This window comes from Apodemus sylvaticus, chromosome 7 (assembly GCF_947179515.1).
Source record: "Apodemus sylvaticus chromosome 7, mApoSyl1.1, whole genome shotgun sequence".
Taxonomy (NCBI): domain Eukaryota; kingdom Metazoa; phylum Chordata; class Mammalia; order Rodentia; family Muridae; genus Apodemus; species Apodemus sylvaticus.
Genome location: NC_067478.1, coordinates 83,833,591 through 83,861,300, shown reverse-complemented (window position 1 = coordinate 83,861,300; position 27,710 = coordinate 83,833,591). Strand labels below are relative to the sequence as shown.

Here is a 27,710-nt window from a genome sequence, read left to right as displayed (position 1 = left end):
ACCCTTGCTGGAGATATTCTCACCTCCCTTTCCTAGGTTAGATAAAGGCACACTCCACATGTGAGTGGTCATACTGATGCTACAGGTAGGATTGCAGAGCTAGGATGTAAATCTTCACCTGAATTTGTCACCTCAAATTTTAACTCTTAGAGACTAGGCTGGGGGGAGCTACTCTTAAAGTCTCCTGATGGAGTTAGCGGTTGAGATGGGGGTCTTGAAAACGGGCTCCTGGACTGCAAAACCCTGGTTCAGGTGAGGGCCTTGTACCCACAGCCCACCAGCTAGCTCTATTTGAAAACAACTCCACCTACCTCTGCCTCCCATTCATGCTAGTTGCCAATGCACCCAAAGAATGCAGGTTGCAGGGGACTGATGCTTCGTTGTCTTCTGTTTTTCTGCCTCTCTCCCCTGAATTTCTTATTTCCAAAAGACACCAACCCTGTCACAGTGTTGGTCTGGCTCATTTCCTACCCTCGTCAAAGAGGGGGAAAAAAATAAAAAAGCAACAGCTGCTGGCAAATCCGCTTGGGCGCTGGGCGCCTCCTCCGCGCGCGTCTCCTGTTGCTTCTTCAAGCCTCACTTCCCTTTGCGAAGAGCTCGGCAGAGAGGAGGGCGCAGGCGACAGCACAGGGGTCTGCAAGGGGATCCAGAAACCAGCAGAGGGCTACCCGGGAGCCCAGCCAGTCAGCCCCCTCTGGGAGGCGGGAAAGCTTCAAGCCGCGCCCACCGCCCTGCCCCCAGCGCGCCACTCCCGGCTGCTGGGACTCTGCTCGTCCTCCTGGGATCCGCTCGGAGGGGACCCAACGCCCAGGTGAGCAGCAGGGGAGGTGGGCAAAGTTGGCGCCTTCTTCCGAGTGGAGGAGGCTTGGGTGGGGACCCGTCACTCTAGAGCCAGGTTCCTCTGAGTCTTGTTTGTTTCAGTGGGTGTGTGCCCAGGTCCCTGCCTGGGCGGCGGGAAACGGATTTGGAGATGTAAACAAGTAGATGAGCTTCCAAAGGCTAAGGATCCCGGGATGAGGTTGCAGGCAATGGCGGTGGGCGATGCTGGTGACTGGAAAATGCTTTCGAGGCTGCCCTGAGCTTGTATCAGGAGCTCCAGAAGAAGGCTAGAGGACCCTTTAACAGGGGAGCTTCCCTTTGTTACTCGGAAGCTGGAAACCTTTCGGAGAATGGAGATGCAAGGACCCGGGAATGTAGCTGGATATGAATGTGGACACATGAGCCACACAAAATGGAATTTGCTGGCTTGGTGCTTGTGGGGTGTGGGCGTGGGCTGCGGGAGTGGAGAAGGGGCCCTGTAGATGGCGTTGGGATTCTAGGGTGAGGGGATTCATCTGACTGCATGGCCTTCTTTAGGTCTATCCAGCTCGATTTTCTTTCTAGGGCTCCTCGTATCCTATCCCCATCGGTCCGTTTCCCTCCCGGGGCTGGCCCCGGAGGAGCCTCCCCGCTTTTTGTCTGCCCAGGGCTTTGCTGTAGAGTTGGTTGAGACCCTGGGTCTCTGGGCAGCTGTCCCAGGAGCAGTCAGGTTGGAACTACGGGTCCACCCAAGCTGCCACCCACCTCCAGACCCAGAGATTGTGGTGACTGGAGACTTGGACCCACCGATGTACCCTCTGTTTTTATTCCCTTTGTCTAACCTGTCTTCCCGCGCTACTGGAACTGGGAATTCCACCTTTGTAGAGGGACCAGTGGGCATCTCAGCCCTCTCAGCTCTAGTGTTCTGGCTGCCCTCATATTGTAGATGTATGGATGTGTGTATCTGTTTTCCAACTTGGCCTTTTGCACGTGACCTGTCTCATGGTTGCCATGGAAACCCCTCCACTTCAACCTCCCTCCATTTTCTGCCCATTCCTCATCTCCAATTGCCTCCCCTCCCCCCAAATGGTTGCTTAGATACTGGTTACCCTTGGCTTTTTAAAGGAGGGCACCCCATGTCTGGTTGCAGTGCTAAACTGCCTGGCCCTTTACCCATCCCATCACCACAAGCACCACAAACACAAGTGCTCACACATTACACACAATATCGTCAGAGCCTCATGTGCCTGTCACCCCTCACAGCCCTTTAACATAATGGACGCACATAACATATACATTTATATCACATGTACACCAAGTAACACATCATGGAACCACAACACGTAAAACCAACAACACCAAATGCACAGCACACCACATAAATGTCAGATACGTCATGCACCCTACATACCACACACATACCAACTACACCACACACATGTAACACCCACACCAAATATACCACCCGCACCCCATCCCACATACACACTAACTGTACCAAGTGCATACTACTCAGCCCTCAGTCTGTGTGTGCATGCAGGAACTCCATCTGTAACACAAACCATCACCTTACTGACACAAACATAGACATGCATGCACACACATACATACACATGTACACACACATACCAGGCTGGGTGAGGCTAAGCAGACACAGAATGGTCTCCTTCCTTATTCTGCATACTTAGAGTATAAAGAAGAAGCCCAAAGGGAACCCTTGACATCTCCCAGAGACCTTACAGGAAAAAGCAAAAGAAAAGCTCCCAGACCTCCAGACCTCCTTAGGAGGGGAGTCCCTCTGCGAGGTGCCAGACTCCAGAGCCAAGGCTGGGCGCAAACCAGGATTTAAGTCTCTCCAGGCCGAGTTCTTCCTTCCCTGACCCCCACAGTGCTTTCTGACCAGAGGAGACTCTGCAGAGGGGAGGGGAGGCTGCTTTGAGAACACAAGAGGGCAGAGAGAAGAAACAGGGTACTTTAACGATGTGTGTGTGTGTGTGTGTGTGTGTATGTGAGAGAGGGGGGGGCAGACAGACAGCAGACAGACAGACAGACAGACAGAGGAGACAGAGACATAGAGAGTGAAAGAGAGACAGAGGGACAGAGAGACAAAGAGACAAAGAGAAGAGACAGAGACAGAATGAAAGAGAGACAGAGAGAGAGGAGCCAAAGAAAAGCCAGTCAGGGTACTCAGCTGTGTGTGGAGTTCTGGTCTACCCTGGCCCCGTTTCCTGCTTCCTGTTTGCCCCTCCCGCCATTTCCATGCCTCTGGGAGAGGAAGCCAAAGGCTGCTGAATTGAGCACACTCTCCAGACTTGTCCTCAGGTGGCTGGAACTTGAGGGAAGAGTTTCCCCCTTCAGGTTCCATTTGACCTTTGAACTGATGGAGAATTCCTTTTGTCCTGTTATTGAATGGTTTTAAGCATCTACTGTGTGCTAACTTCTAGGAACTGTACAGTGAGAAAGGAGACACAGTCCTTGACCTCAGTGCCAGAGGAAGAATTAGGTCCGGACATGGGTGGGGAAACAGAGTCAAAGCCTTATCTTAAGCTGCAGTGGCTGAGGCCTACCTCCTTAGACAAGATTTTAGATTCCACGCTGTTTGGCCGATACCTCTTTCCTAGCTATCAACCCTTTGGAAATTGGGACATCTCTTCCAAAGTGAGGGTCCCCAGGGTCCCCTTGTAGGTGTGTGAGAAGGGCAATTCATGGACCTTGGACCCTCCCCCCTCAGCCTTTGGGAAATCAACCCTCATAGATACCTAGATTCTCCTCCCCATGAAACAGAGCACACATTCCTCAACCTTCCACTCTCTCGCTATAGGCTACAAAAGGCTAACATCTGGGTGCAGATAGTACCAGGTAGTCCTAGGGTCACCATCTAACAAAGATCACTATCTACTAGGAGGGGTCGTCTGACCTTTCTGGAGTGTCCTGGGAAAGCAGAGGTCACAGGAGACAGAGCCTGGGGCCCATAAAAAGCCAGGGTCTAGCTCCTTGGCTCACACCGGAGTGTTGTGCTTCCCAAGAGCAAATGCATTTATTCCACAAATATCCTGTTGGACACACTACAGGTCTCTTGGTGCAACCTAAAAATGGCTTGGTCTGTGCTCAAGTAACCTGAGGCCTCCAAGATCTTAGGCATTTGTTTCCGGATTGGTCCATGGGGGATTTAGTTGTGATTTCCAAGCCACATCCTCCCTTTAAATGTCTGTGGATTCTAGAATCTTGAAAAAGATCGCTTTTCTCTTAGGTATCAATGTGGGGGGTTGGGGAGTGGAGGTGGTGACTAAACTGAGCTGGAAAGAGACTATCTGGCCACTCCGGACAAAGCTTTTCTTTCACCGCTGGCCAGGCAATGGCTGAGAAGCCAAGGTCAGCTATGCTTTTCATGGGCTGGATGGGGGAGGGGCTTCCTGGATGAGAGTCACCTGTCTGCTCTGCTAGGACAGACATGGTCCTTTCAGGATGTGAAGCCAGGACCAGCATGTAGTGAGTCTTTGAAGACCCCTGGACAGTTTAGAGGAATCAAGAACACCTCATTTTGGATTTCTGTCCTTAAAAAGAAGCCAGACTTCTCTGACCAAGACAAAATCTTGGTTTAGCAGTATCTTCTCTGTTTTAAAATGGGGCTGGAGAGGAATTCTGACCTGGGAACTATGAAGCAAGCTTGGGAACAACATAGGGAAACATCTGTCACAAAGATGTCTGGCTGGCGGTGGGGGGGAGAGGGGGGAGAGGAGAGGGAGGTGTGGTCAGGGGGGAAGAGGTCTGGACCCCAGGGATCAGGTTGGGACTGTAGGAATATCTCTGGCCAGTCAAGAACTATGGTTTGGGTAGAAAGGGTCAGTGAGGAAACCAAGGAGTTCCACTTGGAGTCATAGTGACGTCCCTGTCCTCCACAGCTCGAGAGGAAAGCTAGCCCTCAGTTTTCCTCATTGACCCTTTTAACGAATGCCAAGCCCCTCCAATCATGTAGGCCCTGTGGTTTCTCGGAAGCCTGTAGAGCTGTGGAGTCATGGTTTCTTACTCACTCCTGCTGAGGCAGGTCTGATGATTTGGCCTGTCTCTCTCCTGCCTGCTTACCTCACCTCTGTAGTGAAGAAGCCTGTAGTGCTCTGTGTGGTCCTCTTCCTCCTCAGGAGGGCTCCCCGACCCACCGACAAGCACACTCACACTTCCGTGTACAGCCCCTTCCTCACACATACATAGCCCTCTCTCCCTCACACTTAGGCAGGCAGGTGCTTGCACGTTTCCACACACCCTTCGCACTTTCCCCAGCAGCGTCTCTCGCCCCTGTGACAGCCTATTAACTTCTATCCTCTCAGCTGGATCTGTCGTCTGAGGATCTTTCAGCTCCAGTCTGGTCCTGTCAAAGCCCCTGTGTGTGGCTGTCTATCACTGAGTAATGACAGGTGTGTGGTCTTACCCTTCTGGCCCTCCAGATGTCTACCTCAAGCCCTTGGGACTTTCTAGAACATGTACTATTCCTGCCTGTGGAGTTGGGGGTGGCAGCCTTTGTAGAACCATTCTGAGGCTTTCCTTTTTTTTTTTTTTTTTGAAAAAAGAGAAACTTTATATGTCAAATGAGCATGGAGATGGATGGGGCGAGCAGTTAAACAATGTTGATGAGGACTCCATTTTGCCGTCCTTAGGATGATGTCACTGTTATGTCTCCTCTCTACTGACCAGTCCTCCAAGAAGCTCTTTCTGATTCCTACTCAGCATTTTGGCCACTCCCCCACTCTATCCCCCACCCCCTTAAAGGCAAGGTCACCTGGGGAAGTCCAGTGAGCTCAGAGGGCAGTCATCCTGCCCATTTTCCCACCTAGCCCATTCCTTTCTTCCCCTGTATGGTCTTGGAATGTCTCTTCCTTGGGAGTCTGGAAGACATCAAAAGGCTGAAGTTAACAGAGAGAGCTGATTCATCGCCCCATTTTGGGGTTTGACGAGACCCAGATGGCAGAGATAAAGACGTGAAGGCCTGGAGTTGGGGGAAGCGTGATGAGATTTCTCAAAACACTTAAAATACTCCATCGAGACTCAGGTGTTCTGAGCTTAGGATGGATTATGACTACTTAAAGAGACAGCGATGCTGAAATGTCAGTTAACTAATTAACTGACATCTCTCTCTCACACACACACACACACACACACACACACACACACACACACACACACACGAGCTGTGTCTCTCTGGGAAGCAGCCAACATGGCACGAAGTAAGAAGGGAAGGGACAATTTCCAAAACAGACCAATGGTGGGATCAAATCTAGAATCCCTTAACCTCCATGCACTCTGGGTATCTAGACCTAAGGGACCTTCTTTTCTCCTCCCATATCTGGGAAAGAATATGAATCCATGAAGACTGTAGGCAGAACCGTGAAGGCCAGAGATGTGCTTCCAGAGGTGGGCAGCCAGCAGAGAGGATGGGGCAACGCCCTGGAATGTGATCTGCTAGTGAGAAGGATGGTGTGGGGACTGGACTCTGGGACCCTGGGCTGGGGCAGACTTCAGGACCGTCTTTGCTACTAGGACTGCTCTTCTGGCCCCTGTGAAAGTGTGTGTGTGTTTCACGCATGCACACACCTGTGCACATGTGCATGCACAAACCAAGGAAGGGGTGATCTCTCTTGTGACTGGCCAAGCCACACTCAGCCCATGACTTCTGTATAATGCACCTGGTTACCTAGACTTGCTGGAACTGGATGCAGTTGTCCAGGGACAGGAAGGGTCCCCAAACTGCTACCAGGTAGGAAGCTAGGGCCTGGCTTCCTGACTCATGCTGAGTAGCGCATGTCAGGTGCCTGGGTATAAGTTGGTTATAATGTCTCTATTCCTCTGGACACTGGGTAGGCTGATACTGAAGACTGTCTCAGTGGTAGTGACAGTGAAGCGGCCATAAGCCCCCAGGTCCCGGCTGGTAGGCCAATATGGAGTCTCTCTAGGAAGACATGTAGAAATCAGGTGTGAGGTTTGTGATATGTTTCCCTTTCTCAGGTCTGCTCTCATTGTTTTTCCTGTGGCCAGTGTCTTCTCTCCCAGAAGTAACTCCAGGTTAAAGAAAGGTAAATGTTCCTAAGGTAACAAGTGCTGTGTGAGGTGGGACTTTGGCTTCTGCCCCATTCTTAGGCTGCCCAGCTGCCTTCTGGACACCACAAGGAATTCAAGACAAAGTAACTCAAGCCACCAGGATTCCAGGTCTATCGGAAAGCCACCGCCCTCTCCTTGCCCTTGCCAGCTTTGAGTCCATCTCCTTATCAGTTTCTCTCTGGCATGGTGGGGATGTGGGGGAGGGCAGTCTACCGAGAGAGCAGTCATTTCAAGCCTGGCTCTTAAGCTGAAGAATTGATGTTTAATCGCTTATTCAATGTGTATTTGAAATACAGGTCAAGCAAAGAGGCCACAGAACTATCAGTGGCTTCTGATCCCAACCAAAAACAGCTGCTGTAAAAGACAACTTTAAACGCCTTGGCTGGCTCTCGGCTCCGTGGCAGTGAACCAGCTATGCCCTGCCTGTTGCAGAAGCATGTGGCATGCAGACACCTGTGTTCTGCAGTGTGCCAGGAAAGTGGGGTGAGGGGCTAGGGATGGGTAGAGATGGAGGACTACTTTGATTACTCAATATTGAATACTCAAATTGGGTAAGGAACAGACGTTTTCTTTTGGAACAGTTTCAGAGTTACAGAAAACTTGGGTGGACAGCACAGGCCTGCATACCTTCTTAGTCTGCACACAGAAGCTGTGTGCAAATAAAATACACTAAAAAAGCCAATAAAGATATTATTTTAATGTGCCACAGTCTCTACCGCATTCCAGCTACTGTTATACATTATAAAGTTGACACTCTGTGCAGCTCTTACCCAGTGTCCTCTTTCTGTCCCAGGATTCACCTCCCGAGACCACATTGCATTTGGTTATCATGACTCCTTGGGCTCTTCTTGGCTGCAACAATGTTTCTTTGTCTTGATGACTATGGCGTCTTGTAAGGAGCACAGGTCAGGTTACTGTAGGATGTTCTGCTCTTGGGATTTGGCCAGTATTTTCTCATCATTAGACTGGGGCTTGGGTTTGGGGAAGGAAGATCACAGGTAAGGAGTCACTGTCATCATGTCATATCATGTTCAAAGCACCGGCTCTCTCCCCATTCATGCTCTGGCATCGCACTTGGCACCTGTTATCAGAGCTGTGCTCCCTCCACTCACAGCAGACATCTTAACACATCAGTCTATCTTCCCTGACCACCTCACCATCCGAGTCTTACAAGTCTGTGAATGAGAGGCAGGAGAATGAGGCAGGCTGTTGTACCGGCCCAACAGGGAATAGAATATGGGGTACAGTCTTAAAGGGGATTCTCTCAAGGTGACTACACCTGAGACATAGAGCCGGACTGGAGTCAGGGAGGGAGCGGGCAGCCTGAGATCATGGCTAGGTCATAGCTCCATCTGGCAGAGGCCATGTTTCTCTCTTGCTTGGTTCAGAACTCTTGCCGATAAGGGAGGTATCTGGAGGGAAGTTAGGTGGCCATAGGTATTGGAGTGATAAAGCTGATATTCTTTCTGAAATCACAGCCTCTTCTACACTGATTCTCTGTCTCTCAGACATATGGAAACCATTCTGACTATACCCTGGGTGAAGGCATCAGCCGCTGTTAGCATCAGGAGGATTTCTCACTCACAAGTAGGTGTATTGACTTTATAAGTTTGAGATTGTGGGAGAAGACACCTTCATTTCAGCCCCGTGTCTGTCCTAGTATTCTCACCAGAAGGAGCACAGGGTGATCAGTAAATAGCCTTTGTACCTTTAATAGAAGGCTACCAATGGCTGGGCTGTTGCTTTTCTTGGTGTCAGCTATGAGCTGAGCTCCCTCATAATGAGCAGTAGCCTCAACAGCTTGTCAGGGACATGGTGCAGCTGCAGCTAAAGGATAAGAGTCTCTGACCTGATACATCAAACTCCCTGAGCCCAAGGAAATTGGAGGACCAGTGACACCTGAGGAATAGCCTCGGATCTTAAAGGAGTGAATGTGGCCTGACTTTGGAACCTTAGGACCCTGGGCACACATTGCAATGTCCCTTGCAGAAGCCAGACTTTCTGAAGGACTTTTGGAACAGAAGAAGAGTGGCCTTGCTGCTAGACCTCAAGGGTTGGGGCGCTGCTGTGCCTAACCCTGCCGGGCTGCTAGGGAACAGTGTGAGATGCTTTTCCCAGGCGTGGCAGCTGCCTGCTGACTTTCCCTGTGCGGGCTCCACTCTGGTGTGTTTCCTTTTCTCTGCTCTTTGGAGCATCATGGTAACCAGGGAGCCAGGGGCACGGCAGAGGTGGCTGGGCAACCTGGTGTGACCCTGTCGGGGGGAGGAGGAGGAGGAGGAAGAGGAGACTTGAAGTTTCCTCATGTGCAGATTTTCTTGGTCTCTGCAGTCTGCTTTTCCCTCTGTGCTTCCTGTCCACCTTCTGGCTCAGTTTCTATGGGGACACTGTCGCTGGGCCAGCCTTGGTTCCATCTTCCCTTCCTTTGCCTGCCTCTCCCTCTTCCCTCAGCCAGAGCGCCTCCTTGTTCCCCAGCTCCTCCTACCTGCTCCAGCCCTAGTGACAGCTGTCATTGTTGGAGCAGAAAGGAGTGTTTGGGGAACCAATGTGAGCGATGGGTTGAGCCCACCCTGCCCATGTCAATGTAGGACATTGGAACCTTCTAGGGGCCAGGAGATAATGCAAGGAAGAAGGGAGAGGTCCCAGGAAAAGGTTGAAAAGGATGGGAGGAGAGGACAAAGCTAGGCTTACTAACAGAAGTGTGCCCAACAGCAGGTACCTAAGGAGCTAGTACTCTGCTGGCTGCTGGGCCCAGGTCCTCTCTCTCTCAGGTAGAGTCTCATGCAACCCCTGATTCAAGAGACTACTGTGAGGGGCTGGAGAGATGGCTCAGCAGGTAAGAGTACTGACTGCTCTTTTGAAGGTCCTGAGTTCAAGTCCCAGCAACCGCATGGTGGCTCACAACCATCTGTAAAGAGATCTGACGCCCTCTTCTGGTGTCTGAAGACAGCTATAGTGTATTTACATATAATAATAAATAAATCTCAAAAAAAAAAAAAAGAGCCAGGCGGTGGTGGCACACGGCTTTAATCCCAGCACTTGGGAGGCAGAGGCAGGCGGATTTCTGAGTTCAAGGTTAGCCTGGTCTACAGAGTGAGTTCCAGGACAGCCAGGGCTACACAGAGAAACATCCCCCCCCCCCCAAAAAAAAACTCAAAAAACAAACAAACAAAAAAAAACAAAAAGAAAGATTACTGTGTAGCCGAGGCCTCAAACTCACTATGTAGCTGAGGATAACCTTGAACTTCAGATCTTTCTGCCTCCCCTTCCTGAAGGCTGGGATCATAGGTGTGTGCCACCATGCCTGGCTCCATACCAATCTGTTTTCTTTTCATTGCAAATGGCTGGAATGAAACCTGTCCTCAACCAGGCAAGGCAGGGATGGTCAATCACAGAGCTGGGCTTCAAGAACAGAAGGCCTGCTATCTGGGGGACAGATGGCTTGACGCCCATCAGAACCTTTTCCCTGTTCCTTCTTGTAACTTCTTTTTCTTGGTTAGCTACACACACATACACACACACACACACACACACACGCATGCACATACACACATGCATGCACACACATACACACATGCACATGTGCGCATCATACCTCCAGCCCTGCATCTCATCACCCAGCTTTTCTTTCTCTTCCTTCCTTGATTCTGACATCTCAGGTCGCAAGGGGACACTGAAGTCCCCTACTCTTTTGTTTTGGTCACCAGTAAGACTGAGGAGTAATCTTCAATAGACAACCTGCTGAGGGTAAGGGAGGTCAGACTCCCTCCCAGGAGGAGACAGTCGTGGTAAGAGTGGCCATAGAAGCAAGACAGCAGCTGCACCCACTCAAAGGCCACAGCCTCACTCACTGTCATAGACCTGAGACTGTATCACCATCACTTCTTACAGTTGCAGGAGGAGAGGATCCCAGACCTCCAGTTGCTTTCTTGAGACACAGGCCCTGAGCAGCAGATACAGGAGAGCTGAGTCGTTCCCGCGGGGACTTGTGGGTCAGGGTACTTGGGACTGAGTCTGACCTCTAGGGCTTTTGGAAAGTAACCAAACCTTTCTCTCCTTAGCTGGCCTATTGTCTAGTGGCAATGCTTCCAGGACTGTTGAAGGATTGTAAGCTGTGTAGAACCCCCCCCCCCGCCCCATCTCCCCCACCCCCAGCATGGCATGGGCACCTGATAAATATTGCATATTGCTGTCACAGAGCTCTGCTGTTTTCAAAAAGCCTTCCCACATGTTATCTCACTTGCCCTTTCCGACAGCCTTGAGAAGTGGACGGGACGGATCAGCTGACTCTGCACTGCCCACCCCATGCTCCCACCCTCGCCTAATGAACTGCATGGGTCTGTAATTCGTCTTTGAAAAAGAAAATCACTCTCCCGAGCTACTTGCTCAGTCCCCACTCGGGGTGAGCTGGCAGACATCCTGCATTCTGCAGTCCCTCTCTCCCTCCCGTGTGAATATGGATGAAGCCAGAGATGCTGGGAGTTTGGCTGGGGAAAGTGGGGGCCCTGTCCTGTGGAGTTGATCGGATTCCCTCCCTGGGCAGTCAGCTCTCAGCGGCTTAGCCTGCTGGATAGGGGAGGAACAAGAAGAGTGAGTGGCACATGGCAGGGGCGTGTGGGTTCTTCATAGAGCCCCAGGCAGGTAGCCCGCTGTGGGCATAGGAACCCTCCTGTGTGATCTGGGAACTGAAGTGTGGGGCTGGCTCCCCCACAAGGGCAGCCTGCTGGTGGCAGGGAGACTATTCTTTCTCCACTAATGGAGAGGCAGACAGGGCAAGATGGCCATGTAGAATCCAGCCCTCACTTTCTCTGCACCCATTATACAGTTTCACCTCCCTGGTGAGGTGCTAACTCCGGCCCTTCAGAAGGCCTCTTCTCATCCCACAAAGGCGTGAGGGGATGATCTATGGGAACTGGTCTTTGCCATAACTCTGGCTGCATTGTTTGTGTGTGGGGGCTGGGCCGAGCGGCCCTCGAATATCATAGCTGTAAATAGTGCAAGGCCAAGCTACTGAAGACAACTAAGAAGTCAAGGACTGAAGCCGTGGACGGGCCGGCCAGACACATGCTAGCAGAGACTTGAAGACCTCACGTCCCTAAGATGGTAGAAGTCACTGTTAGGTAGGAACTGGGGAACAGCCTGCTCTGCATATATTAACCAGAACTCCCAGGCTGGGCCCAGCTCCTTTAAGGCCTTCTCAGCCTCGTTCCTCTGTGGGAGTGAGCTAGGGTCTAAGTTGTATTTCTCAGAGGCCCTTTCTGGCCCAGCTCCCTCTCTCCCTGTCCCAGAAGCCAGCAATACCCGCTTTGCCCCCTTCCCCCTTTGCATCGCTAACCCAAGCTCATTTTCCACTCGAAGGAGCCTGTCAGCTGCTTCCCTTCTGCCTCGCATTGCCCTGCCCTGGCGCCTGTCAGGCTGCCTCCAGAAACTATCTGGTACTACCCAGCCTTTCCTGATACAAGGCTGGCTGTTCCCAACCTCAGTTCGTCAAATCGGCTGGCAGGGTCAGAGACATGGGTTCTTGAGCCAGGCCCTATCACCGCTGACTGGCAGCTGAATCAGGTCCCTCTCTCACTGGACCTCGGTTTTCCAAAATTAAATGTGGATGCTTGTCTCCTTATATCCCAGCCTGGCCTGCTGAGAGACCACATTCATCTGGGAACTCTACATCTTGGTTATATGCTATCCATGACACATCCTTTTACCACAGCATCTCTATTGAAAGACATGGAGATACGATAGCTAAACCGCCATGCCCCATGGTCTCTAATAACAGCCTAGGTAACCTGTGAGGCTAAGCCACAGTGCTCAGGCATTCTGTGGCCCTTTGAAGGCTACCCCTTCTTGGCTATGTCTCACTGGGGTATCCAAGCAGGCTGAGGTGATCGTAAGGTGCACTGTCTAGGCCAGGGTTGAGCCTGCAGGAAGACAAGTTGGCCCCATGCAAGGGAAACGAGGGTCTGGAGGTAGGGTGAAGAAATTTCATGTCATTTGGAACTTCTGCTTTGTAAAGAGAGATGACTGTCAAATTATATCACAATAGCACCAGGCATTCTGGTATACCTCAGAAGTATTACAGCATGTACGCTGTATCATCGACCGGGGGCTTCTCTTTCTGAGCAGCTTTTACCCAGCAATTAAGTGAAATTATGTGACTCAGTATGGAGAGATAATCGCTGGAGGACTCTTCTGATTGCCTTCACCGCATGCGCAGTGGGTGACTGTGCAAACAGCGGGATGGCAGGAGGGGACCAACGCAGAATGGCTGCTGTCAGCCACAGTGTGTGCCTGGGCTCAGACAGAATCGACCATGGAAAGGAGGTAGAACTCTTCCTCAGATGGTGTGAGATCTAATAGAGTGGTCTAGAGCAGTGGTGAGCAGAATAATAAGATGTGACGGAGTTCTCGACTCCAGCAGCAATGATGTAATGCAGTCCTCAACTCCAGGGGCCATGATGTAATGGAATCCTCAGCTCTAGGAGCAGTGATGTAATGGGCTCCTCATTTCCTGCAGCAATGATGTAACAAAGTCCTCAGCTCCAGCAGTGATGATGTAATGAAGCCTTCATCTCCCGCAGTGATGACTTCTTAGGTCCCCTGTCCCAGCCAGCCAGGTCTTCAGGGTTCTAAGCTGGGATCCTGGGCCACAAAACAAGACATGTTAATATGCATATTGCGACTTGCAGAACAATCGTGAGCCTCCCACCTGGCCTTACTCTCTTCTGCATGGTTTATTCCCTTACCCAAATATTCCTCCCTTCTCTCATGTTCCCTTAACTCTGGGCCTGGAAGGGAGATTGTTACCTCATTGTAGTGGCTATTACTGGTTGTCAACTTGACTATATCTGGAATGAACTACAATCCAGAATTGGAAGTTTCACCTGTGATCCTAATCTGGAGGCTGAGAGATAACAGTTTCTGACCTGCATCTTGGCTTGGATATCTTGAGACATAGGGGCTATGAATTCCAGATGATTAAAACAGGGAGATCTCTGCGTTCAAAGTCATCTGGGATTAAAGGCGTGGAGCACACGCCTCTAATCTTGGCCACACCCTCTGCTGGAGGCCTACATAAGGACATTGGAAGGAAGATTGACTCTCCTTCTCCTGTTTGCCTTGTGGGATTGAGCAACTGCTAGATCCTTGGACTTCCATCCACAGCTACTGCTGACCGTTGTTGGGGAGTTGGACTACAGACTGTAAGTCATCAACAAATTTTCTTACTATATAGAGACTACCCATTGTCTGTGACTCTAGAGAACCCTGACCAATACACTCATCTATGTCCTCCAAGCTCAGCTGAGCTCTGGGCTGCCCAATTCGCAAAGAATGGCATGTCAGGAGAAGCCAGGGCCTTACCACAGAGGGAGGAGAAGTCAGGATAGAATTCTTGGTTAACAGAAACAAAGGCATCTGTGTCCCTTCTCAAAGGCTCCGTGTACCTAGCTGGCTACTGCACTTTCAGACAGTGCCAGCTGTACCACCGATGTGATCTTTCAAAGTGGTCCGGGTGCCAAGAGGCAGCCTTGGGGAAGACTCAGGCTGAGAGGAACTGCTGGTGTAGATCAGGCCCCGGCAGCAGCTTGGAGGATAGAGAGACTAGGTTACTTCTCAAATTTATTTAATTTTTTTTAACTTTTATCCTTTTTTATTTGATATATTTTTTATTTACATTTCAAATGATTTCCCCTTTTCTGGCCCCCCACTCCCTGAAAGTCCCATAAGCCCCCTTCCCTCCCCCTGTTCTCCCACCCACCCCTTTCCACTTCCCTGTTCTGGTTTTGCCCTATACTGCTACATTGAGTCTTTCCAGAACAAGGGGCCACTCCTCCGTTCTTCTTGTACCTCATTTGATGTGTGGATTATGTTTTGGGTATTCCAGTTTTCTAGGTAAATATCCACTTATTAGTGAGTGCATACCATGATTGATCTTTTGAGACTGGGTTACCTCACTTAGTATGATGTTCTCCAGTTCCATCCATTTGCCTAAGAATTTAGTACTACTCAGCCACTTCTCAAATTTATGACAGTGTCCCTTTCAGGACTCTGCAACTTAATCGCAGATGTTTGCTTGGAATACAAGAACTGGTCTTCACTCCAGAGCTTGGCATTTGAGAGTCCCCACAGTCTGGTGCAGCCATCTTACCGGGGTTCTCCCAACCTACCCGTCATCCTCTACCCAGACTGGATTATTATTACTCACTGTTTTGGAAGGTGTCTGGCACTAGAAATGAAGACACTTGGTGGGTTGCTGTCCTAGTCCCCTCCTATGTCATTCACTAGTGCACTCTGCCTCTTTTTGATGCCTTCTGGGAAGACCCTACAGGCAGCCACTGTTGAGTGACGTACCATGAGATTCAACTTAAATTGAACTTGGAATGGATATTGTTTGCCGTCTCTTCTCTCCACCCCTCCCTCCTTGTCTACCGAGATCCCATCTGCTCTCGAGGTTTGGCTAAAATGTCAGTTTCCACACTGGCACGTTCAGATCTCCTGTCGTACTGTCCTTACTGATAATAGCAGGGACTTTGTTGTCAAAGGCTGTGTCTCCCTGCTAGCTGAAGCAAAATCTTGATCATGTATCTATTCCCTGCAGATCTAGAATTCATGTCTCTGTGGAGGATTTAACTGTGCAATTACCCTGAGCTGAGCATCTGTGGAACTGACTGTTGAAGGTTCTCAGGGGTAACTGAGTGGATGGATGGTCACTATACCTGGTTGTCTGGAGTCCTTGATATGAGTGGGTCTTTTCTTCTCTAGGAGAGGTTCTACCTACCCAGTAATTCCTCTGCTGTGGGTTGAGAAGCCAAGACTGTCCATTATTTTCCTGGCATCTAAGACTCAGTGTTCACATGAAAGTCCTTAAGAATTATTTTGTTTTACAGATGGGACAGGGTCGCTCTATGTATCCTGAACTGGCCTAGAACTCGTGGGAACCCTCTTGCCTCAGCCTGCTGAGTGCTAGGATTGTACGCACGAACCACATTTGAGGGCTTTTAATGTCAGTCCCATCCCCCTTCCAGACTACTTTTGGGTCTGGTCTCCTCTGACCTAGGCCCAGATATAATTTAACTATGGAACTTGACTGGGAAGTAACAATAACTTTGACAAAAGGGAAGGAAGGGAAGGAGGAAGATTTTACACACAACAGGTACATAGAACTTATTTCCCTCCTTATGTGACTTTACAGTAGAGATTTTTCTACTGTAAAATGATGATCCCAGCTTTGTTGTGACAGGGCTTGGCTTGCCGCACGAGAAGTAAGAAAGATGCTCCCCCACCAGTCACTCCTCTCTGCATGCCAAACAACACCTAAAACGCTACAACCGAAATAAATCTTCCAACTACAATCCTATGAAATCCAAGGAACACAATTATGTAAAGTGTGAACTAAATTGAAACAGAGCCGCTGAGAGTGAACGCCCTTGGCTGCCTACCCGAGGCCAATAGACACTGAACCAGCAGGTTAGCAAGCAAGCCCATGACCTCTTCATTAAGCTGAGGACCCTGGAGAGAGGTTGATCTGGTCTTAGGTTGGCACTGGCCACTCTCAGTCCCCATGGAGAAAGAAAAAGAAAGCCTCAGAATTTCCCACAGATTAAAATATAACTGGAGCTCACAGTCAAAAACCACTAAACCAAGGTTTTGTGTGTGTGTGTGTGTGTGTTAGAAAGGAACCACCGGGCGGTGGTGGCGCACACTTGTAATCCCAGCACTCTGGGAGGCAGAGGCAGGCGGATTTTTGAGTTCGAGGCCAGCCTGATCTACAGAGTGAGTTCCAGGACAGCCAGGGCTATACAGGGAAACCCTGTCTCAAAAAAAAAAAAAAAAAAAAAAACAAAGGAAGAAGAAGAAGAAGAAGAAGAAGAAGAAGAAGAAGAAGAAGAAGAAGAAGAAGAAGAAGAAGAAGAAGAAGAAGAAGAAGAAGAAGAAAGAAAAACTAAAAACCACGGATGCCACAAATCAATTTATGCTCCCAGGAAGTCAGGATTTTAAAGGAAGGCCAAGCATTGGCAGTGGTATCAGGAGCCTTTAATCCCAGCACTTGGGAGGCAGAGGCAAGTGGGTCTCTGTGAGTTCAGAGCCAGTTTGGTCTACAGAGTGAGTTCCAATACAGCCAAGGCTACACAGAGAAACCCTGTCTCGAAAAACAAAACAAGGAAACAAACAAACAAATTCAAAGGAAAGCAGAGAATTTGGGATTTTGAAGTTACAAGATACAGAAAATAGAATAACTGTGAAGAGAATGTTGAAAGGAAACAGTGAGATCATGCAAATGACTGGGTAAGGAAGACTAATGCGATGACCAAGCTGTTAGAAAAAGAACCACCTGGAACATACAGAAATACTACAGCCATTGAAGCAGGGAATTAAGTGGATGAAGAAAACAGCAGGTTAAACACAGTTAGAGGGAGAAGGGAAAAAGTCTGAAACAATTGCCCAGCATGCAGCACAGAAAAGCAAGGAGGTAGAGAATCTGAACGAGCAGCCTGATGATCTGTAGACCACAGTAAGGGTGCCCGGCCACAGTCTAGGAAGACGGAACAGGTTGCACACAAGAGAGGAAGTATACATCACTTACTCACTTGTAGTTAATATAAAACAGTCGGCTTGTAAACCCAGTGTTAAAGAAGAATTCTCAAAACCTTAGAACTCCATTTAAAGCTAGTAATAAGTAGTTAAAAACAAATTTGTGTACATGTGTGTGCCCGTGTGTGCATATGTATGTGTAATTATTGTGATCCGTGTGCTAATTAGAAAGAGGAGACCCCTCTCAGTCATTTGCAAAGTCTGTGTAGAGAGAAAACCCAAAGGTGTACAGGTAAATAATTAGAAGTGAGAGATCTTAAGATTACTTAATACCAATAGATAAAACCAATTGTTTTGCTTCATACTACCCAATATGTTAATGTTTAAAATAACAAATAATTTATAATGTACCCCGAGTGGATCTAAGAGCTATGTGAAGATATCATGACATTTCCTGAGAGACTATTGACAAGGACCTGGGAATTAAAAGGTTTAGGAATCTGGAGGAATTGGAGTCAGGAACGTGCCAGTTTTACCCGGTCCCTCCAGGTAGGTAGTGATGGTTATGAAAATACCAGAGTCTTTTTTTTTTTTTTTTTTTTTTTTTTTTGGCTTTTTCAAGACAAGATTTCTCTGTATAGCCCTGGCTGTCCTGGATCTCACTCTGTAGACCAGGCTGGCCTCAAACTCAGAAATCTGCCTGCCTCTGCCTCCCAAGTGCTGGGATTACAGGCATGCGCCACCCCCTCCCATCCAACAGACTCTGTGTTTGAGTATATATCCAGAAGAGCGACACACTTTTAAAGGATGCAGAAGAGGAGGAGGAGGAGATGGAAGGCTCTCCTACAACCCAGCAAGATCATTACAAAGCTGTAGTAACAGAGGTACAGGATTTAATGAGTTACTGTGGTCCACAGGGAATACATCCCAAGACCATGTAGATGACTGACATCTGAAACCAACTAGGATTTAAAACTAAGTATACCGTTGTCTCTATAGGATTTACGTATGATAATGTGTAATGTGTAAGCTGGGCACAGTAAGAGCTCCACAGAAACATGCAGTGATTACATAAAAACACACTATGAGAACAGTTCTGTTTTCTTCCCCGAAGAAACACCTAACAGGTTTTCGGTTTTAGCTTTTTGTTGTTGTTGTTGTTGTTTTGTTTTTGTTTTGTTTTGCTTGTTTGTTTTGCTTATTTGAGTCTGTTACATTAGAGGGTTACATAAATTCAAGGACTGATACAGAACAGTTGTGAAAAAAAAAAAAGACATGCTCTTAAGTGACTGGTGGGCAGACAGGGGTAGCACATACAGTCTGGATACGTTGGACCAGAAGGATGACTCATGTTCTGCGGCAGGATGGATTGGGACAGTGAGAGATTTTACCATGATTCATGGAATGCTATACACTGTATGAATCATTTCTTTCTGAAACTTCTCTTTTAATAACTTCAGACCACAGTTGACAAGAAGCAGTTGAATCTATGGAAAGTAAGGAGACTATTATAGAGACAAATGAACCAGTCCCTCCAAAGAGAAAGCTGGGGAATAGCCCAAGCAGCCACGTAGAAACCAGCCTTGTGGTGGCACAGAGCCCCACAAGAAGTGGCTGGCAGGTCCTAATGGTTTGGGGACATCTGGTTATCAGAATGGGAGAAAAGTGAGATTCAGACCCCACCTCACACCTCAGTTCCGAGTGGAATATGGTTTTTGAGTGTAGTTGGGCCCAATGGTGCCTGCCTGTGGTTCGAGGCACTCTTCCAGATGCTGACTGAGGGTCTCTTAAATCCAGACACTTAAGACCACAAACAGACCTTTAATGTGGCCTGACAGTGTGAAGAAATGTTTTAAATAAGACACCTAGATCATCACATACAGTAGTCTTATTAGAACTGAGAAGCTCTGTGCACCGTAGAGCAATTTTTAAAAGTAAAGGCAGAGCCAGCAAGACAGCTCAGGAGCCTGAGGTGCTTACCACCAGGTTTGATCCCATTGTGCTGGTGGTGGGAGAGAAACAGCTCCCTTCAAGGTGTCATCTGACCTCTACATACCTGCTGTGGTGCACACACACACACACACACACACACACACACACACTGAATAAATGAAATGTGAATAAAATTCTTAAGTAAAAAGACAAATCACAGGCTGAGAGGAGATATTATACTGGAATACTCAATAACTGAGGTTTAATGTCAAGACTGAAAAATATGATTTGAAACAGAAAAAAGATATAAACGTCCTATCACCGGATTGAAGAAAAGGAAATGTCAAACACCCCATGACAAGTGACCAGATTAATGCCACATTTTATGCCTCAAAATTGACAAAAATTAGGACATCTGATAATCACATCGTGCTGGCCGGATTGCAGGACGGGAATGACCTGGTGAAGAATGGTTAACAGTGTGCAGTGCTGACAGTTGGTAACCCAAGCAGTGGCATTCTTGGCCATAGTTTCCAGGCTGCAGGGTGAGACCGGCCAAGGGCTCTAGCCATATTCCTTTTAATAGGACACTAAACCGGAGAGAACCTCGTTCACACTAAGTGTTGTTTGGTCATCATGTTTTCTGGTGTCCAGGAATGAGTGTCTTCACCGATGTGAATATAAACAGTTCCTTTTGAGACTGGGTGTGCTAAATTGTTAAAAACCTCCCAACTCTACACATGCCCTGGTCAGTAGGCATGGGAGTGTTTACAACCGTATCATGTAGAGTTAGCAACTCCATGTTAAAGACACCAGATGTCCATCAACAAGAGAATGGATCAGTTTGCAATAATTTGCCTTCACAATGAAACATCACGTATTAAATATGAATTAACTACGGTTATGGCTATTGGATATCTGGGTTAAGCACAGTTTTAAGAAGAACAAGGTGTGTGTTCACACACAGGCGATTACTTGACATCTATGGGACGCAGGCTGGGAATGGTTCTGGACGAAGCTCTGCTGCCCCCTGGTGTCTGCTTGGCACATGGCAACAGGGTTGCTTTTTAGAAGGAGCTTGGGACGGGCCATTCTAGACTGGTTCAGGATGTGGCCAGGCTTACCCCTCTTGGAAAAGATTAAGCGGCTTTGGGCGCGCCTGATTTGCATTCTTCTCTCTTTTCACTCTGTACTATTCTGACTCTGTGACGAGTGCAACCCCACTGATACCGTGCCTGGGTGGAGCCAAACTGACCCGACTGTTGGCTTTGCCCGTGTGTGCCAATCGGAGTCCCCCACCTCATCACCAGGAATTGATGAGATCCAGTAGAGCGTTCAGTGACTTCCGTGGAAGGAGAGACTGCAGGCTGATGCTCAGAAACCTCTTTCCAGATTACCTTTAGCAATTATCACCTTTAGGAGTTGGGGCCTCTAGGGGAAGCGAGGAAACAGGAAACAACACGAAGGACACTTAAGGTCAGATATGTGTGCATCAGGGTTTGTGATGATAGCGTTTGGGAAACAAAGAGTCTACTCATAGCCTGATAGAAACAGTTCCTAGGGGCTGGAGAGATGGCTCAGTGCTTAAGAATGTTTACTGCTCTTCCCGAGGACTCCAGTTTGATTCCTAGCACCCACATCAGACAGCTCACAACCACCTGTAACTCCAGCTCCAGGAGATCTGTTGTCCTGGGTCTTTTAGCCTCCATGGAAACCTGCACACATGCATATATAGACGCACACTCATGCATACAATAGAAACATCTTTAAAAGATTTCCTGGCAGGCTGTTGACTGTGAGAGCGAAAGGAGGACGCTGGTGAGGCATCTCCAAAGCCCTTGGGAAGTCAAGGCTTCAGCCCAGAAGCCCCACACTAATGAGTTCCCGAGCCATCATCTGACCTGGGCCCTGCCGCTCCCTCTTTGAAGGGCATTTGCTATCAGCAAGCATCTGGTTCCAGACCTGCAGTGTGGACTTAACACAGTGCCGGTTAAGTGTTCTGACTCATCCGAGTTAATAGGATTGACCACACAGAGCTCTGAGAATCTGATGAGAGCCTGATAAGGTGGCATTGGTCTGGTGATTTGAAGTGGCCTCAGGTCACACAAGCTCGCCGTGTAGCTGAGACCGGGATGAGCTCCCGTCAGGGTGACAGCTTACAGAGGAAGGTCTTCTGTCCCTGGAGTAATGTCTTTCTGTCCCTGGAGTAATGTCTTTCTTCTTTACCCCCAGACACCATGGCGACGGTGCTGATCCTCTGCAGCCTGCTGGCCCCTGTGGTCCTGGCTAGTGGTGAGCGTCCTTCAGGGTCTTGCTGTGCCAAACTGGCCTTCGTGGTAGAAGGTTCTGGCCCTTTTAGACATTAGGGTTAAGAGATCTCAGGCAGCTTTCCATCTGGCTAGGGGTTCTTACTGTCAGCAGAGGAAAACAGGTCCTAGTTAAGGTGGACCCTGCACACCCCCTTCCCACTGTTCCCCACAAGGGTTCAGCTGGCCTTCTGTTAATTTCTCCAGGTACCTTGGACTCCTGTGGAATTACAGCCTAGACTATAATTAACCCATCCTGACTTTATATGCAAGTCACGAGGGATTCTTCCCGCCCACCCCTTGGTCTCAGTTTCCCCATTGGTCACTAGATGATAGTAGGCTTGGCCTTTTGGAATAAATGAAAGGCATGATGTGAGTCATACCTGCCCTAGGTGAGGACCCTAAGCCCAGCCAGCCCATCGTCTATGATCTCCAGTATCTCTGCCCAGTAAGCTCCCTTCACAAGGATCCTTTGGTGGGGACTGGAGGTTGTGGGGCAGGTGAGAACTCACAGGAAGCATGGCTGTCTTCCTCTTGACTGTGTCATGTCTTTCCCAGCAGCTGAGAAGGAGAAAGAAAAGGATCCTTTCTATTATGGTGAGTGAGCGCAGCAGCCCTGGGGCGGGGCCCCACCCAGGAGGAACAGGCGTGGTCTCCTGGCCCTGCCCCTCTCCCACTGTTCACCTTTGGTCTCTTTGCAGACTACCAGACCCTGAGGATTGGGGGATTGGTGTTTGCTGTGGTCCTCTTCTCCGTTGGGATACTCCTCATCCTAAGTAAGTGTGTCCCTTTTCTCCACGGCTGCTGGACAGATGGGGGCGGGATGCAAGCCCAGCCATTTTTTGACTGTAGGAAAGGAGAAGGCACAGTCTTGCCTCTGCACGGTATCTCCAGGATCAATACAGGGCTGGGCATGTAGTCAGTGCTCAGTAAAGCAAGGAAGGTGAGCCCAGACACAGCCCAGAGGAACAGGCTGCATCCGTAGGGCAGGGGGTTGGCCATCCCAGGAGTCAGAGGCTGTTCTTGCCATGCTCCTAGGAATGTGTCCCTGTGTGTTTTCCCTACACAAGCTGTGGCATTGAGTATACTTTTTTGCTCCTGGTATGAAAGGGCATAGTGGGAAGGCAGAGTGGAGTAGGGGGTGGGGGGTTACATTTACCATGTCAACCATAGCCCCTGGCCTTAGTTGACCCAGGGTCGCTTTGGGCAGCAGTGCAGGCGTCCAGTGCCCGTGTCTGGCAGTGCCTTTGGCCTGTACAGACTCACAGTAGGTCTTCTGTGTCAGGGCCTGGAGCCTGACCTTGAGCTGATGCTGGGATTACGACCTTGGATGATTTCTTTGTATTTCAGGTCGCAGGTGCAAGTGCAGTTTCAGTCAGAAACCCAGGTAAGGGTGCTGGATGGGGAGCTGTTGGACAGGGAGAGGCCTGTGGGGTGAACCCAGTGGGTGTTCCTCTGTCTCAGAAAAAGAACATGGGGAGCTGGGGTATGGATCTGGGGGTTTCCAAGTGACTTTGGAACTGAGCAGAGGCCACAACATGAAGGAGCAGCCTCGGATGTAAATTCCTGGTTAGGAATGTGCTGGAACCTTGTTTAGAGGCCCCGGAGACAGCGAGGCTGGCTAGGAGAGAAGTAAAGGTGCCTGGATGGCCGCTCTGAGGTGCAGGGCAGAGACACTGGGCCTGCTTCTCATCTTTTCCCGAGGCTCTCTCTGTGCGTTGTATAGACACTTGGCCTCCTTCCTGTACCATCTAAGTTACACCCCATTCATTAAAACAGCCATGGTGGCCATAGACCTCAGAAGTCATCATCAGTGGCAGGCACACCCAAACCCCAGACACTGAGGGGTACCCATAAGTTCTCCACTGCCCCATGGAGATAAGTTCTTACACATCCCACAGTAGAGTTTGAATCCTTCAGGGGGGTTGGAGGGGATACTCTGTGGTTTGCCCTGGACATCGGTGACAGTGTGTCTCTGGGTGTCACAGGGCTCCGGGTGACGAAGAGGCCCAGGTGGAGAATCTCATCACTACAAACGGTAATGGCTGTGAGACGGCATTGGGAGAGGGTCTTCCCATGGTCGTGGGGGTGGGGCAGGACGACTGCACTAGGCGCCATGAGCTGCTTTGGGGTTCAGCATGCCTCTGAGGTGCCAGGAAAGGGTTCTCACTACCTATGTGATGTTAGCCTTACCTCCATGCCAGACAGGTGCATCACTAGATGTAGAGCACCTGCTTCCTGCCAGGCAGGCTCCATCTTTCCACCGTGTTAAACCCCATGAGGTGGCCATCGTCACCTAAGTTCTTATAACCAGCAAACGTCAAGGGTTGGCACCACATCTTAGTGACCCCAAATCCTAGCATCAGCCATAGTGAGGGTTCAGCGTGGAGCATGGTGAGGGGCCTCACAGAACAGCAATCTGCCTTCCCTTCCAGCCGCGGAGCCCCAGAAGACAGAGAACTGAAGTCAGCCTCCAGCGTGAAGGTAGACGCTCTGTGCTGGTTCCCCGCTGTCTCGCCACGGTCCTCAATGAGTCTGGGCGGGGCATCATGCTGACTTCTTCACTGCACCCAGCTTTTCTTACCAGTGTGCTCTTCGTGTCTCTCAGAGGTCGGGGAGGAACAGTGGACCGCTCAGTCGCAGAGACACTGAAGTCGTTATCCAAACACAGCAAGAATAGGGAGTCAGGGCTTCCTACCAGCCTTGGGCTCAGGCTCATGCAGTAATGTCTCAGCTACCACAAATATACACCACACACACACCATACACACCACACACACAGCACACCACACACATACACCACACACAAACACACACACACATAGCACACACACCATATACACACCACACATACACAAACACACAGTACACACACCATACACACACCACACATACACAAATACACAGCACACACACCATATACACACACAGCACACAAACACACCATGCACACCATACACACACACACTATACATACATACACCAAACATAACACACATACACAAACACAGATATCACACATATATACCACACACACACCGTACACACACACTACATACACACACAAAACATACCACATATACACTACACACACACACACCATACACACACACTACATACACACACCATACACACACACTACATACACACGCACCATACACACACACTACATACACACGCACCATACACACACACACCATACACACACACACCATACACACACACTACATATACACACACTACATACACACACACCATACACACACACACCATACACACACACACCATACACACACACACCATACACACACCAAGCATACCACATATATACCACACACACACACCATACACACATACTACATACACACACCAAACATACCACATATACAACACACACACACACACACACTGATTATGAAACTTTCCTGTACTACTCTACAGTAGTGAATCCAATCCATGCCCCTCCCAGTCCCTGCACCTCCACTGTCCTCAGCACTGGGAGTCCACCGTGTGTGTTCACTTCCATTGCTAACTGTGGGGTGTACCAGAGAGTACACAGTGACTGAACAAAGCCTCCATATAGTCAGCAGGCCGTATAGGAACCTTCTGCAGCTACCGGAAGAAACAGGACATGCAGAGCCGGCCCCATTTATAATGGGAATGACTGCAGTTAGAGAAAGCCATTCAGATCATGTCTTGGCTAGGGTTACTATTGCTGTGATAACACAACACGGTCAAAAAGAAAAAAAAAATGGGGAGGAAAAGGTTTTTTGCCCTAAGCCTCCATGTTGAAGGAAGTCAGGACAGGAACTCAAGCAGGGCAGGAACCTGGAGGCAGGAGCTGATGCAGAGGCCATGGAGGAGTATTGTTTACTGGCTTGCTCCTTATAGCTGCTATAAGAAATAGAACCTAGGAGCACCAGTCTGGGGCGGTGTCACCCACAATGGGCTGGGCCCTCCCCCATCAATCCCTGGTTAAGAAAATGCCTATGGGCTTGCCAACAACCTAATCTTCTGGAGGTATTTTCCCAGTGGAGGCTCCCTCTTCTCAATGACTATAGCTTGTGTCAAGTTGATACAAAACCACCCAGCACAGATAGTAAGTGACAAGACGGTCCTGAATCCAGGTCTCAGTGGTTAGGGTCACCTAGAATGCCTTCTTAACTGTGTCCTAGATGGCAGACCCTGGGCTATACAAAGGCAAGAAGGCCAGTTTGCCGCCTCACTTCTCCAGATTCTACACAATAAGGTGTAACAACCAAGTGCATAACTTTAGCTTAAGTTGTAAGTTAAAGGAAGACAGGCATAGTGGTACATACTTGTAAAGCCAGCCCGTGGGAGATAGAGGCTGGAAGATTACAACTTCAAGGTCAACCCTGGATAATAGTGAGTTAGAGGTCAGCCTGGGCTGCATGGACCCTGTCTCCAAACCAAAGCCAACAAAAAGCTGTCTGGGTCACAGACACTAGCCTTTGTCATGAAGCCAGTCCTGCCACGTACCTGTATAGTGTTTTAATTCCTTGCAGTGCCTGCCTCCACATGACAGCTCCAGGCAGCAGAGCAGGGCTCACTGTGTCCATCTTTGGGATGGACATCTTCAAGACAAGTGACCTGTTATGCAGGAGTCAGTCAACAACTCCAGTCTAGGAAGTCACACACACTCTCCCTCCCTTCCCCCTCCCCCTCTCTCTTCCATCTGCCTTCCCTGCTTCTCTGCCTGGGAAGACAAGAGGCCCTTGTCTGCTCTTCACTGGCCCTTGGGGTATCAAGGGCATGCCATCGGCGGGATTGACAGGCAAAGGGACTAACTATGTTGAAGATGGAGAGAGGACATGGTATGGGTACCAGAAAAGATCTGGGGTTGTCATGTGAATTCTCTGCCTCCACAGCCTCCAGAAGCCAAGGCCAGCCACCCAGCGCTTCAGAGACTGATGTCGAGGCTTGAGAAAACCGGCTCCTTCATACCAGACCTTTCCCTAGGAGAAGCTTCCCGCGCCTCTCCCTGCCCCTACTAACCCCAGTCCTGTATTAATGATGCAACACTCACAGCCCTTCTTCTCACTGCAGCCGGGCTCTGGACCCTGTCTGTGCCGTGTCTGTGCCGTGTCTGTGTGTGTCTGCTGACTGTGGTCGTTCGTGGATCTCATTGTTCCTGTGAACTGTGTGCTTCCTCTCCTATGCTGCCATCGGCGCCTTGTACCCGCCCTCCTGTGACCTCCATCTCCTCTTGCTCTCTGGAGTCTGCTCTGCCCCTGAGAAGCCCCAGTCCCATCTCTGGATTCAGACTTGAGGGAGAGTTAGTTTGTACCCAGGGCAGGAGTCCCCAGCGGTCTTGGTGCTGAGAAAGTTCGTACCATCTTCATGGCTGTTCTTTGTGGACTCTCAGAAGAAACTTGCTCCAGATTCCACTAGTTTAGGAGGTCTGCAGCTGGAGATTCGGATCGCCTTGCCGCAGGCTCTGCCCTCCAGGGCTTCTTTTCCTCTTAGGGTATCCCAGTCCACCCCATCCTTTAGGAATTCTTGCCTCAGGGGAATGAGATCCTCACTTACCTTCTGAGCAATAACCCTGTAAGTACTGGAGCCCCCTGCCTTTATCCACTGTCCCTGCTTCTAAGACTTCAATCTCCAGCCCAATTCATCTGACCAAAGGACTCCTTCCTTCTCTAAAGCTGGTCTCTGGCAGGGGTTAGCCAAGGGGATAAGCAGCCGAAGGGTGGGGGTGGCTCTGTGTCTCCGCCCTGTGGTGTGGATCTGGCAGACTTTGCAGTTTCTAATCCCTGCCTGTCAGGGATCAGAGTGGAGAGGGATGGAAGAGTGCAGGGGCAGTGGGGGCTGCGGGTCAGAGAGCAACAGGGTATGCCCAGCCTGGATGCAAGCGCCAGAAGTCAAAGGTCATCAGAGCGGAAACTCACACCAGAGCCTGCCCCACCTGCCCATTGTGTTCCCTTGGAAACTAACCAAGCCACACTGTGTACTGGGACTGCTGATCTCTGTCTTGTGATCTATCTATCCTCTGACAACAGAAAAATAAATAAATAAATACAGCATTGTTTCCTA

The 27,710-nt window shown here is 49.5% G+C and overlaps 1 protein-coding gene across 4 annotated transcripts; it reads left to right on the top strand.

Moving 5' to 3' along the window:
• Positions 1 to 431: 431 nt before the first annotated feature.
• On the top strand, positions 432 to 27,710 carry Fxyd6 (FXYD domain containing ion transport regulator 6). Of its 4 annotated transcripts, none has more exons than XM_052188458.1 (9): positions 432 to 811; positions 6,796 to 6,863; positions 21,580 to 21,639; positions 22,212 to 22,250; positions 22,355 to 22,429; positions 23,004 to 23,040; positions 23,642 to 23,691; positions 24,089 to 24,137; positions 26,543 to 27,710. In XM_052188458.1, exons 3-8 carry the CDS (start codon positions 21,585 to 21,587, stop codon positions 24,115 to 24,117), a joined length of 285 nt encoding a protein of 94 aa, XP_052044418.1. In that variant the 5' UTR covers positions 432 to 811; positions 6,796 to 6,863; positions 21,580 to 21,584; the 3' UTR covers positions 24,118 to 24,137; positions 26,543 to 27,710. The 4 variants fall into 4 exon arrangements, with proteins under 4 accessions (XP_052044418.1, XP_052044419.1, XP_052044421.1 ...); XM_052188459.1 differs by having other exon boundaries at positions 498 to 811; positions 22,215 to 22,250; XM_052188461.1 differs by lacking the exon at positions 6,796 to 6,863 and having other exon boundaries at positions 719 to 811; positions 22,215 to 22,250.

What these genes read in the sequence shown, in the direction of transcription:
- Fxyd6 (XM_052188458.1), top strand. Translation starts at nt 21,585, where the DNA reads ATGGCGACGGTGCTGATCCTCTGCAGCCTGCTGGCCCCTGTGGTCCTG. An exon ending in CCCTGTGGTCCTGGCTAGTG is followed by an intron (nt 21,640 to 22,211) that starts GTGAGCGTCCTT and finishes TGTCTTTCCCAG; the next exon opens with CAGCTGAGAAGGAGAAAGAA. An exon ending in AAAGGATCCTTTCTATTATG is followed by an intron (nt 22,251 to 22,354) that starts GTGAGTGAGCGC and finishes GTCTCTTTGCAG; the next exon opens with ACTACCAGACCCTGAGGATT.